This window comes from Macaca fascicularis, chromosome 2 (genome assembly GCF_037993035.2).
Source record: "Macaca fascicularis isolate 582-1 chromosome 2, T2T-MFA8v1.1".
Lineage (NCBI taxonomy): Eukaryota > Metazoa > Chordata > Mammalia > Primates > Cercopithecidae > Macaca > Macaca fascicularis.
This window is the reverse complement of record NC_088376.1, coordinates 18,950,186-18,963,765: the sequence shown is the minus strand read 5'-3', so window position 1 is coordinate 18,963,765 and position 13,580 is coordinate 18,950,186. Positions and strand designations below refer to the sequence as shown.

Below are 13,580 nucleotides of genomic sequence, written 5' to 3'. Positions count from 1 at the left end.
TGTATTCAGTTGATGTTGGATACACAGTTGTACTAGAATGTGCTACATATTGTGAAGCCATAAGCTGCTTCAAGGAACAAGTTTCTTTAAAAGGAAGTTCTAACAAGCAGTGGTAAATATGCAGCTATATTATTTCCAAAGAATGTTGGTAATTTTTCTGCATTTTAAAGGACTAATCATGTCCAAAATTTGCAAACCTTACACATTGTGTGTGTGTGTGTGTGTGTGTGTGTGTGTGTGTGTGGCATCTTGACTGGCCAGAGGACTGAGTTTTATCTGAGCTTATTCACTATACATAGGGACAGCATGAAATCAAAGAAAGAGTAGAGCTTTGGAAGCCAAATGTAATTGAATTTAAATATAAGCAATATAACTGAAGTGCTGCATGAACTTAGCCAGGTAACTTAATATACCTAAATTTAATGATTTCATGTTAAATAAATGAAAATAATATCAATTAATTATGTAGGCATGAGAATGTGCAATAAAATATCTACTGCTCTCTGTCACATAGCAGGTTTTTAGTTAATAGCATATATAATGTATATGTGTATGTGTGAGTGTGTGTGTGTATATATATATAAAACATACAATGTGTATATACATGTAGTCCAATCATTAGTGGGTGTTTCTGATCTGGGAAATGTTGTCAGGTCCATAAAAATTACTGAGAAATTTAAAGATGTTCGTGGAGGCTTATTATGCATCACGCTCTATTCTGATCTGAGCCTCTTTAAAATGAAGGTCTCATTGAAGAGAAAATCTCATGGGGGAAACAACAGACAACACATCAAATAATAAATATATAAATAAAGTCCTAGGTGATTTCATACAGACTGTGAGCACAGCAGCTATTCAGATTTGAGAGAAATAACCGGTGATCAAATAAGCCAAAACACGCAGTTAAGTTTTGAAGGACCTGTATTATTTAGCAAGAAAAGGGGAAATTAGACAATAGTGCCAAGATCACAAACAGAGTCTTCAGGCTCACTCAACTTAGACATTTTTTTATTTGGCCTTTACATTGCTTTGTAAAATCTCTAAGCCAACCTTAAAAAATTGGGAAATTTTGCCTAAAAATCAATTTCTTTCAAAAAAAAATCAGAAGGCCTGCAAATGCTGGGATTATATTTGTTCATGGTAATACTGGTTGAGCTCACAAGCAGGCGTCCCTTCAGTTGAAGCTTAAGTTCTCCAGGCCATCACAGTCTCTATCCAGTATCCATTTCAATACCTGACTAGTTTCTGCCCTAAAAATACTTTCAGAGAAAAGAAAAAGGGGAAGATGGTGAGTTAAACTTTGTTGTGTCATTTGAGATGATCATTCAGCATACAGGGAGAAATATCTAATTAACTGGATATTCAGGACTGAGGATTGAGTGTGAAGACAGATCTGGAGAAGAAACTTTGAGAGTGAAACACAAAAAAATGGGAATTCAAAGCATGAAAATAAAGGATATTTATAATACAGTTGTTCTTATACTGTGATCCTGGGATCAACTCATGCCCAGTCTCAGACAAACTGAATCAGAAACTCTGGGGTTGAGGCCCCAGAGTTATAAGAAGCCACCCAGATGTTCTAATGCACATTACAATTTGAGAATTATTAGTGTAATGCACATCGTAGCACTGAAACGCAAGTGGACTGAGGATTAAGCTTCATCTACACACACTCTCTGGAACATGGTGGAAGAGAAGGGGTAAGTGATGGAGATAAGGGAAAAAGTATAGGCAAGAAAAAAAAAAAAAAGAAACAGGTGAAGGTAATTCATTAATCCCAAGGGAAGTATATTTCAAGAGGAAGCTATTTCGGAGACCAAATGGTGCCAAGAAGTCAATGCTAGTAACTGAATATTTTTACCAATTAGGAAGTTACTGGTCACTTTTCAAAGTATTGTCAGTGTTTAGGAATTAAGCAGAAACGGGATAATGCAAAGAAAGAAGCAGCTTGAATAGAGCAATCATTCAAGAAAAGTCTAGCAGTAAATGAAAAGAGAGAAACCCTATGATAACCAGTGTATGGATGGATAGGATTTGCAAATGTTTAAGGGCAGGCAGAGGGGAAAGAGCCCTGGCATTTGGGAAGAAGCGTGTACATTTCAGAGAAATATAGGTGAGAGATAGGGGAACAGGTCACAGACATCACAGGGATGAATACTAATGGGGGAGAAAAGGAGAGGCAGGCCTTCTTTTGAGACAGGAGAATGGCAGGTGGCACTAGAGCTGAGAGGCAACAAGTGTTGCCAGAGCCTGGGCTCTGTAGCTGGTCTGTCTGAGATTGGATCCTGCTTTTGGTACTTCCTAGTCACGTGACCCTGGGAAAGTTACTTACCCTGTGGCTGGTGCAGTGTCCTCATTTGTACAAGGTAGCTAGACACAGTGCCTCCCTCAGGGGTTTGTTGCAATGATTAACATGAGTTGAAAAATGTAGAGAATTTAGAAAAAGGGTTAGTGTGTAGGAAGTGTTATAAATGTAGGTGCCAGCTAAATGAAACACATTGGGGCGGAGATGAGAGGCTTTGAAAGGGAGACCCATGAATTCCTGAGAGACCTTTAAAACCTCCAAAATCTGAAAGCCACTTACATAAGAACTTGAGAATTGATACTACATGGTTAGGCTCTAGAAGGCAAATGGTTCTGGAGATGGGGTACTGTTCAAGATTATGCATGAATAAATGAGGAGTTGATGGCAGTGAGAACCAAGAAATGCCAGGGTCAACGTGTAGTCGACCAGGTTTAATGGCTTTCTTGGATGATGGCCAGGAAAGGAGACAATAGAAAACGGGGTAGAACAGAGGTACTGAAGTAGAGTGGTGGATCCTGGTGGAAAGATTAGGAGGGACAAGCATATGGGAAGGTAGTGGAGACAGCATTCAAGTGGCCTGGAGAACAGTCTGAGCAAGTAACTAGGTATTGTCAGAAGGAGGCTAAGTGAGTGAAGAGGAAACTGTGAATTGACTTGGAGTACAAATTAGAAAGCATAAATGCTAAATCATGTGCTTTCTTGGGTCCTCTGGAAGCATTGAACTGGGACATTCTGGCTTTATCAAATGATCATAAGATAGTAGTATCTGAGTTATTATTTTATGCTATACACTAAATGTATAGGTAATAAGGGAGGGTTTAATAAGAGAAAGGAGTCAATTTTAACATGTCACACATTGTGCTAGGAGTTTTAATACATCCTATTTTATTTCATTTTTACAGTTGCTATAGAATACGGAACATAGTAATCATACAGATCAAGGAACAGGTGCTGAGGGGTTGAGTAATTTGCCCTAGGTCATGTGGGTGGAGAGTTCAGATTCAAGTCTATATTAGTTGATTCTAAACCTCATCCTCTTTCTATACTAGTTGTCCAAATATTAAAGAATATTAAATATGCCGAAATGCACTGGAATCAGTTGTAGAAGGTACTCAGATGCATGCAAGGTTTCTGACTCTATTGGTATGGAAATCCCTTTCTCATAAACTTTTGCTAAGGTGACAGCTTATATATATCCCCAAACTACATAACCCAACTATATAACCTAAAGTATAACCCAAGAGTTACTAATTCTGAAAACTAGCAAATAATTGATTTTCTTTTGATTTAAGAACTTGAAAGTATGCATTTTTGGCCTGCTATTTTTGTGCCATATTTACATCTATTTCTAATTAAAGAACAAGTAAGGCACAAACCAGTTAATAATCATTATCTGCTTGCCATTTTTCTCACACGATTTTCACTCTAATTCAGTCAAACTACTACTTAGCAACTAGTTATTTCAAGTGGCAGAAGAGATTTACATAGGCATTGCCAATGTTTTCTTTGGACTTTGTTTCTAGAAGGTATCTGAAAACAAACTTCAAGACAGCTATATTTGAGTTGTAAGTTGTTACTATATTTGGCTAAATGAAAAATATCGTCAGGCAAAACTCTGAAAAAATACACAGACTACAATTTTCTCTTTCTTTCTCTCTCTCTCTGTCTCTCTCTCTCTCTCTCTTTCTTTCTTTTTGAGATGGAGTTTCACTCTGTCACCCAGGCTGGAGTGCAGTGGCACGATCTTGGCTCACTGCAACCTCTGCCTCCCAGGTTCAAGTGATTCTCCTGCCTTAGCCTCCTGAATAGCTGGGATTACAGGTGTACACCACCACGCCCAGCTAATTTTTGTATTTTTAGTAGAGATGGTGTTTCACCACATTGGTCAGGCTGGTCTCAAACTCCAAACCTCATGATCCACCCATCTTGGCCTTCAAAAGTTCTGGAATTACAGATGTGAGCCACTGCCCCCAGCCTACCATTTTCAATTTAAAGTATTATATGAACAAAAATTTGTTTGAAGCTTTAAAGGTTGTTCCCCATATCGATAGAAACTTCTCTTAGTCAAGATCGAGACCATCCTGGCTAACACAGTGAAACCCCGTCTCTACTAAAAAAATACAAACAATTAGCAGGGCATGGTGGTGGGCGCCTGTAGTCCCAGCTACTCAGGAGGCTGAGACAGGGGAATGACCTGTACCCGGGAGGCAGAGCTTGCAGTGAGCGGAGATGGCGCCACTGCCCTCCAGCCTGGGCGACAGAGCGACCTCGTCTCAAAAAAAAAAAAAGAAAAGAAAGTTCCTTTAGTCTTCAGTCTCTGGAGTATTGCAAATAACAAACCACCTTCTTTGCTGTTTGTGTGTTAGTCTTTTGGAGCAGTGGTTCTCAAAGCATCAGCAGCAGTATCAGCCTTACCTGGCATCTCGTTAGAAATGCAAATTCTCCAGGCCCACCTCATATCTACTGAGTCAGATTTCTGGGGGTGGAGTCTAGCAACCTGTGTTGATAAGCCCCCTAAGAGGTCCAGCTGCCCGTTAAACATGGAGAACCACTTTCTTTGAGTATATCAAACTTGAAATGCTGCTTGTACTCCTAGGTTCCTGGTGAAGCTATTTGTAGCATGAAAATAGAAATTTGCTAAGTAGTAATACACTGACCTGAAAAAAGACTCATTTTTTTTAACAATTGTTTTTCTAATCTCTAAGACATATAAAAATCATTCCTCATTGATAAAATATTGCCCCTTCTTCAAACACTTCCTCTTCTAGGCACTTTTCTCCAAATCTCCCACATAGATATTCTTATGTTGTGTTCTTTGTAAGGTACTAGCCCCAAATAGTATGTTAATAAAAGACTTTTTACTTTTCACAATAGACATGTAAAATTTACTTGGTGTAGATGCATGATTACAGAGTTTGACTATCTCTTGGGGGAAAGAAACACTGCCCAGATTATAAGACCCAAGGACCAGGTTCTGGATTATTTGTTATCTGCTCTTTGTAACCCTGTGATACTTCTAGGCTTCTGTTATCATACACAAATGTTAGATGAGAAAGAGCTTGGAGGGGACAAATCATTGAGCAAAGCACTTTAAAAAGGAGTCTTGTCTGATGAATCCTCTCACCTCTGTTCCTTTTTGCAAAGCTCAGGAGGCCTTGGAGAGAAGATTATTGTGGTAGTTTGTTAGGACTGCCATAACAAAGTACCACAGACTGGGTGACTTCATGAAAATGTATTTTCTCGCAGTTTTGAGGTGGGAAATACAAGATCAAGGTATTGGCACCATTGCTTCTTCTGAAGCCTTTCTCTTTTTCTTATAAATGGCTGGCTTCTCTCTATGACTTCACATAGTCTTTTTATGCCTGTCTCTGCTTATAAGGACAACAATCATACTGGATTAGGGCCTATCGTATAACCTCATTTTACCTTAATTACCTCTTTAAAGACTCTGTCTCCAAATACAGTCACATTCTGAGGTAGTGAGGATTTTGATTTTAACATATTAATTTTGAGGGGACAAAATTCAGTCCATAACAATTGTGCATGGCTTTGATTACTCATTTGTAGATTGAACTTGTTAATACTTCAGAATATAAATGGGTTGTAAACTTGTTGGTGAAATCTGGCTGATGTATTCCATTAGAGAGATAGCCCTACCACATTCCAACTGGGTCCCTGAAGCTACAGATATGCTCCATTACCATCCCCAAATGCCAAAGAATGAATGAGCCATCTAGAAGTAGGCAAACAACCACATTTGCTAAAAGGATAATGTTTCATCCATTAAATAAATGTGATACCTTTTTCTAGTCTGGTATCAATATAGAAGGCTTGTGAAAAATGAGTTAGCTGAGAGTTAATTGACTGCGGAGACTCTATTTTCAGTCTCTGCCTGTATTTTTTGAATTAATATACACAGTGGGTGATTCAGCAAAAGGGTTTAAAAATAAATTCTTTATTGAAGGATCCCACCAATTTGATGTCTTCATAATTCATGAAGAGTAGACCCATAATAGCTCTATTTTCTCTTCAACTTTGAAAATAAAAGATGCCATTAGTTTAAATTAGGCTTGTATGTGGAATAATCAAGTGTATCAACAAATATAGTTTGACTCAGATGCTGTTTAAGACTAAGAATAAATGCCAGAAAATAACTGGCTAGTTCTTTTAAAAAATTAAATATGAAAATTGTATTGACAAGCTAGGGTAAAAGTGTTTCAAAGAATTGATAGACAATATATAAATTTATAAAATTCAATTATGAAAACTCAAAAATATAATAAGCAAATAGTTAATGTAGAATGGCTACTCTTTTAAAGCGTACTCTTAGAATATAAAGAAAATAGAATATAAGACATCTTATTAGAGACCTGGCTGTATTTGAATATAAAGAAAATGTCATTAGAGACCTGGCTATATTTGTAGAATATATGAGCACTCAGGCTAGTTGGTGAATATGTAGGTATGGAGTCGCCAAAAAGCATCTTTACAATGTTGTATTAGGAAGTTCCTACACTGGCTAGAGAAGGCCCACATGGAAAGAACTGTAGTATAAAATGTATTTACTTGATTTATTTGTTTCCGCTGAGAAGTTCAAACCCCCGAGGAAGTAGACCGTGGATAGTATTTTATCTCCTCTAGCTCTGAGAAATGAAAGGATAGAGAAGTGAATTGGATTTGTCTGAAAGCTTCTGGAGCCAGGAGGCACATGGGACTGGTGCTCAGGTGTCTATTTCCAGGCATTATTCAGCAATTTGGTCACATAATTTTCTCTAATATTAGATTTTTTTTTTTCAACTGGTGAGTGGCATAGTTGAAGAAAAAACTTTATGAAGACGTAAGGTCTTGATCTAAACCCTAAGAAGGGAAAGAGTAAGTAAATGAGGTTATATACATGAAGGAACACTTTTTACTTCAGAAATTTTTATTTTCCTCCAGAGTGTATAAAATTGTGTACTTTTAATCTGTAGTTTTCATTCTAATCTGCTAGTATACTTTGATAAAAGCATAATTTCATAGGTGTATTACATTCGTGGGACTTGTGTTTATAGTGGTTAGGTCTTAAAAAAAAAAATCTAAATCTTATTTATCTACATCAGTTGTTGACTTTGCAGATCACAAAGAATACATAGCCAGTCATGCAGAAAGTACCTGTTCGTCATCCTGAGAGTTCAGACATGAACTGTAACCAGTGGCCCATTAAGTACCTTCTCTTGTTGTTTAAAGCATATCCTGGCTTTGCAAATTAATTGTTAATGCAGAATGTTGTAACGGAGCCATGGAATGAAATTCCTAGTACTCCAGTCATAGTAGAGATTGTGTCAAGTACTCTGAGTTGTGTTCCATTGTTTTGTGATTCTGTGGTATTGGGAAGTCTTGCCTAGAGAGTGTTTAGAAATAGGGAAGTTAAGAAATAGCACAGTTTGCTTTTTTGGACTGTGTGTGTGATTTTCCATTGATAGTAATATTGTAATAATTTCTGAGAAGTAAAATTCTTCTTCTTTGTTTATAAAAATGTTATTTGTCAAAACACTCACAAATGCTTTCCATAAGAAAATGTTTGACTTTTTTTTGCTGTAAAAATGATTACATATACTACATTTAATGAAGTAGAGGACATTCTTGTAAGATTGATACAGTAGGACAATATGCATGCCATTGACTATTGTTTTTTTTTTTTTTTTTTTTTTTTTTTTTTTTTTTTTTTTTTTTTTTTGAGACGGAGTCTGGCTCTGTCACCCAGGCTGGAGTGCAGTGGCGCGATCTCGGCTCACTGCAAGCTCCGCCTCCCGGGTTTACGCCATTCTCCTGCCTCAGCCTCCCGAGTAGCTGGGACTACAGGCGCCCGCCACCTCACCCGGCTAGTTTTTTGTATTTTTTAGTAGAGACGGGGTTTCACCGTTTTAGCCAGGATGGTCTCGATCTCCTGACCTCGTGATCCGCCCGTCTCGGCCTCCCAAAGTGCTGGGATTACAGGCTTGAGCCACCGCGCCCGGCCAACTATTGTTAATAGTCCAGTTGTGAGATGAAATCCACCATGAAACACAGTAATGTTTAATTTCATATTTAAGACAGAACTAAATTTCAATTTAGAAAGTTCTTATATAAAAATTTCAGGAACACCTTTATAAACTAATTAAGAAGGATTTTTGTCTTAAGGGTTTATGTGTCTGGTGTAAGATAGTTATACCTGTCTAATTTTTTTTCTTTTTCTGATTTTTACTTCTCACATATTGTATTAATGGTGCTTGGTGTGGGGGAAAAAAAAAAAAAGATGCAGTGACATTTTCTTCTCTTTTCCCTTATTTTCTACTCTAAAATACATATAATTTTGCAAATATTTATTTACCTTAATAGCTCAAACTTAGCTAACATTACAGCTTTCTAATGGGCATGATTGTAGGTACCATGAATCATTGTCTAGTAAAGAGACTGTTCAAATATGATATTATTTTACTGGTTATTTTCCCCACAGAGAAACTCTTGGGGTGAAATAGAGCTCCAAAAAGAGTGTTTTGGGGGAGATGGGAAAGGGAGGATTGGGAGTCTTTAAAGGGAATAATCTCTTGTGGTAATAGGCGTGAGGTAATAGTCATTTTGATTATATGAAACAAACAAAAAAGCTTTGAATGGGTGAGTATCTGTACAACTAGGTAGAGTGAGAACATAATGAAATCCCTAACATTTAAAACTAACAATGTAAAGTATAAATGTAATTATCTTTTAGCAAATAATTTTACATGTCAATTTTCTCAGTGGAAGATTTTGACAGTCTAAGTAGTAACATTTGAAGCTTTTGGGTCAGAATCTTTACCCCCTTCCACTTTTCATCATTCTCAGAGAATGCCAAAGGGTTGGAGACATTTTTATATAGCTGATAGCAGGGAGAGCATCATTGGAAGAAGAGCTAACATTGATAACACTTGCTCTGTGTCGGCCACTGTCCTCAGCACCTTAGGTAAACCCCATTTTACCTTACCCCATTTTACCTTCATTTTACTCTTCTCCTGGAGTCTAATATTCCCAAAGATATAAATGTTGATTGAACTAGGAGATTTGACATTTTTAGCTTCTCATTTTTACAGATGAAGAAACTGTGTCTTAGTGAAGTTGGGTTAAACTCTATAGTGTTACAACACAAGGTGAGAGTCAGAGCTGGATGCAAACCCTGTTCAGTCTACCACCAAGGTCCATGCTTTCTTCCATGGCTCCACAGAGTGTGATTTACTGTGATCACAATCACATGTGATCTTCTTTTGGCTGCTTGTGACAACCTGACAAGTTTATTTTTGAAGCTCAACCCATTGCTTACATAGGGAAGAACATTCCTAAGTTATAAAGAAGAGCTGGTGCAAGGAAATCATCCAGGTGTGAAATAGGAATTCAGAGCTTGTTTTCTTGGTTTATCCATGCTCAGTTGTGTGTGCCCTGATGTTCATTAGGGTGTTTTAAGTGTCTTCACTGGGTTACAATAACATGGATTTTTTCTCTCTCTCTCTTTCAGGTATGGAAAAATTGTATCTACAAAGGCAATTCTTGACAAAAACACAAATCAGTGCAAAGGTATGTGTAAGGGCATCTGTACCCTGAAATTTTGCCTATGCTATCTGATTAATGGCTCTTCCATTGTAGAGGTCCAGGTACCAGCTCCGCAGTGATCACAGTGCCAATGTTTTGATAAGTTGTATTTCTAGTAACATTGCTCATTAATTTTTTTCATTAGCAAACAAAATGAAAATCACAAATCAGAACAAGTATCAAATTGCTTCAGCATAAAACTAAATTACCTCCTAACAACTTTGGGGTGTCTGATGTGAATGGTATCATCAGTGATGCAAATTGATTTCCTATATAATAATGAGGAACTCTGGGGAAAACTTCCCCATGCAAAACACATTTCAATTTATCTGTTCTTTAAAGCTTTAGCAACATTGGTTGGCTAGGAATAAATTTACTGATGGGCCTATTGTATTAAGCTTCAGTTACAAGCATCTCACGGGATTTCAGAGTTGGTATCTTATTAAGACAGACTTCGGTTTTCCTGGAAATACTTCTGAAGTCATCTGACTATATCTGTGGTTCATGTTTCTTCATGTCTGGGAATCCTGTGTTCTTTTAAAAGTTGCATTAAATTAATTGTGGTACCTGTATGGTCTCTCTTGTGTGACTCAGAAAATTAGAATGCTTCTTATAACATGTTGTTTGTTGTTCCTTTAATCTAGTCTTTGAAGTAACACTGAAATCAAGAAGTATAGTAGAGCCACGTTCATTCTAAACACTGCCCCTATTTCATATACGAATATAATGTGCACAAGTTTTAGGAAAGAACACTAAGAAACTCCTGTATATGTATCTCCTTACCTACTTGAATAATGGTAGTCAGATTCAATTCAGCAGTTAAAAAAATAAAAACATTCCATGTCTTCTATAAACTTAGAAATGAACTACATTGCACTCCAACCTGGGCTTCAGGGCAAGACTCCCTCTCAAAAAAAAAAAAAAAAAAAAAAAAAAAAAAAAAAAAAAAAGTATCAATAAGGACAGAAAAAACAAGGAGCAATAAGGACAGGTTAAAATTTTGTAGGTTTTTAAATGATATCCTGGATATTTTACATTTAATTCCATATGCAACATGGATCTCTTAGTAGTTTTTGAGAAGACAAAATATGATTCTGTAGGTGTTTAGTAAAGTTATTTCAGCAAAAGTGTGTGAAATTGAATTATAAAAGGAGAGAGTGGAAGCAACAACAACAACAAAATGTAGGCTTCAAAGCCATAGTACAAGAGAGAAATTAGAAAAAAAAAAATCAGCTTAACTATTACTATTAGGATAATAGAAAGGGGTTCACCATGAAAGTTTTTAAAGGTAGAGTTGGCTATTGACTCCATGTTGAGTCTTCTGATTGGGAAAGATGCCCGTGCCACTTGCTGAAGTAAGAAGTCCAGAAGTAGTAGTAGTAGGTTCTGGGGAGAAGGTATTGGACATGCTGAGTTAGAGTCTCTGGCATGGCAACCATGTGGGAGATGTCAAAGAGGGAACTGTCAGAAAGTCCAGGGCTACAGATGCTGACTGAAGTCAAGGGAGTAGATAAGATTACCAAGGAATAATGTGTAGAAGGGGAAATCGAGTGGAGTGAATTAGGGTGGGCAGCTGAGAACTTGGAGAACATGTAAGAAGAAAGCTGGGCCATGACGAAGGGATGTTCTGTCAGTCTTTGCCTGTGGGAAGCATGTGACATGTTTGAAGCATTAGAATGCTAATTATATTGCATCTAGACCTGCCCAGCCCATATACAAAGTCTTAGGTTAGGCACTTCATAATATTGGTCAAGCACCAATCAGGAGCAAAAATGCTGCACAGATAAGCAACACCTGGAAACCTCAATAGATAGATTCATAACTGGAATGGTCAATATGAAGGGATACTTCCCTATGCGGAGTTTTGCTCAAGCATGCAGATGTCTATGGTTACAGTACAACACTGAAGACCATGAAAATGTAAATTGCCAACATGCAAAAACTGTACCCTTCTATAATTGTGAAGGTTTGAAGAAAAAGGGATGTAACTGAAAATGGGTGGTCAGGGTCTCCATAAGCAAATTATATAGTGGGAGTGTGGGTGTTTATCAGGACGAATTATACTATAGGTATCCTTACCTCAGCTCCTAAAATCCCTATCCACACTTTTTTTTTTGCAACAGATTATTTAATTTTCTCGTTCTGTGGAGAGATTCCTAAAATCAGTGGAAACAGGGCCTGTGTACTGTAGAAAACTTATCTCCAAAGTGGGATGTGTGAAGGGTGGTACAAGACTGTTTATTGGAGATACTAAAAGAAAATATTAGAATTTACATCTCTCTGTTTTTATATCAACATTTTGTGAACAATATATATTAATATAATCTTACAAATACATAGATTTCAAATAAATATGAAAATATTGAGTTTGCTGCTTCAAAATACTTTTATCTCTAGTGATATGAATAATGACCTCACCAATAAATATGGAAGAAGAAAAGGAGTAAGAGAAGGAGGTAAAAAAGGAAGGAAGAGAGGGAGGGAGGAAAGAAGGGGCTGTGGAATAGCCTAGGAAAATCACTTATAGAAAGGCATCTGTAAGAAATTGGACAGTGGTTAGGCCGGGCATGGTGGCTCTTGCCTGTAATCCCAGGACTTTGGAAGGCCGAGGTGGGTGGATCACGAGGTCAAGAGATTGAGACCATCCTGGCTAACACGGTGAAACCCTGTCTCTACTGAAAATATAAAAAATTAGCCGGACGTGGTGGCGGGTGCCTGTAGTCCCAGCTGCTTGGGAGACTGAGGCAGGAGAATGGTGTGAACCTGTGAGGCAGAGCTTGCAGTGAACTGAGATCGTGCCACTGCACTCCAGCCTGGGTGACAGAGTAAGGCTGAGTCTCAAAAAAAAGAAAGAAAAGAAATTGGACAGCGGTTAGACCGTTTGCACTGAGCGTAATATGAAGCCGGCAAAGTGATCATGTGTCCATTATATTCTTATAAAAGCTTCCCGTTGCCTTGCTTATCCTCAGCATGTGGAGTCTGTGCTCAGCAGTGGTGAGTGAATCACAGCATCAAGCACATCATGGGGGAGGTGCCCTGTAAGTCAGCAAATTCTGATAAAAAATTTACTACTATCACTTTCATGTTTTTAGAAAAATTCTATTTTAATGATATGCTGATGTCTATTAGAGTATTTCCTTTCAAAAAATAGACCTTGACATAGTTATGAGAAGATATGATTAGAAAGACAGCAGTTATAGAAAATTGTGTATAATTGTTCAATAAGTTGCGGAAGTTAGGAGAAAGCTGTGAGGTCATGGAAAGGTTCAAGGAACTGGTAAGAACGAGTATTGCAACAATCATCTAAATGTTTATTGGAATTGCCAAGAAATGAAGCAGGAGTAGTATTAGAAAAAGCGACTAATCCAAAAGGTATCTGTGGAGAAATAATGGGATGGGAAATGATACTAGGGATCTGTAGACCATGATGAAAATGAAGACTAGTTGGTTATAAAATTTGATGATGTGAGATTCTAAATTGGAGAGTTTAGGTAGGGGAGAAACCATACTGAGAAAGGAGGCAAGAGGCCTGCCACTTACAAATCCAGTGGGAGGAGGGATGTGGGAGAGAAAAAAGAAACAAAACTCAAAGTTGAGAGGGCTATAAGGGAAGTAGTGTCCTCAGGGTGAGTTAGGTAATGATGGGAAACATGCAAATTAAAGCAATATGCAGTGATAGTTTATAACCACTGAAGTA

General features: G+C 37.5%; 1 protein-coding gene across 25 annotated transcripts in view; it reads left to right on the top strand.

Annotated features, from left to right (window-relative positions):
• Positions 1 to 13,580, top strand: part of RBMS3 (RNA binding motif single stranded interacting protein 3) — a 1,486,333-nt gene that overhangs the window by 922,306 nt on the left and 550,447 nt on the right. For all 25 annotated transcript variants that reach the window (XM_074030865.1, XM_005545572.5, XM_005545568.5 and 22 more), the window contains one exon: positions 9,810 to 9,868. In XM_074030865.1, coding sequence (XP_073886966.1) covers positions 9,810 to 9,868 — 59 coding nt within the window. The remainder of the gene's footprint in view (positions 1 to 9,809; positions 9,869 to 13,580) is intronic.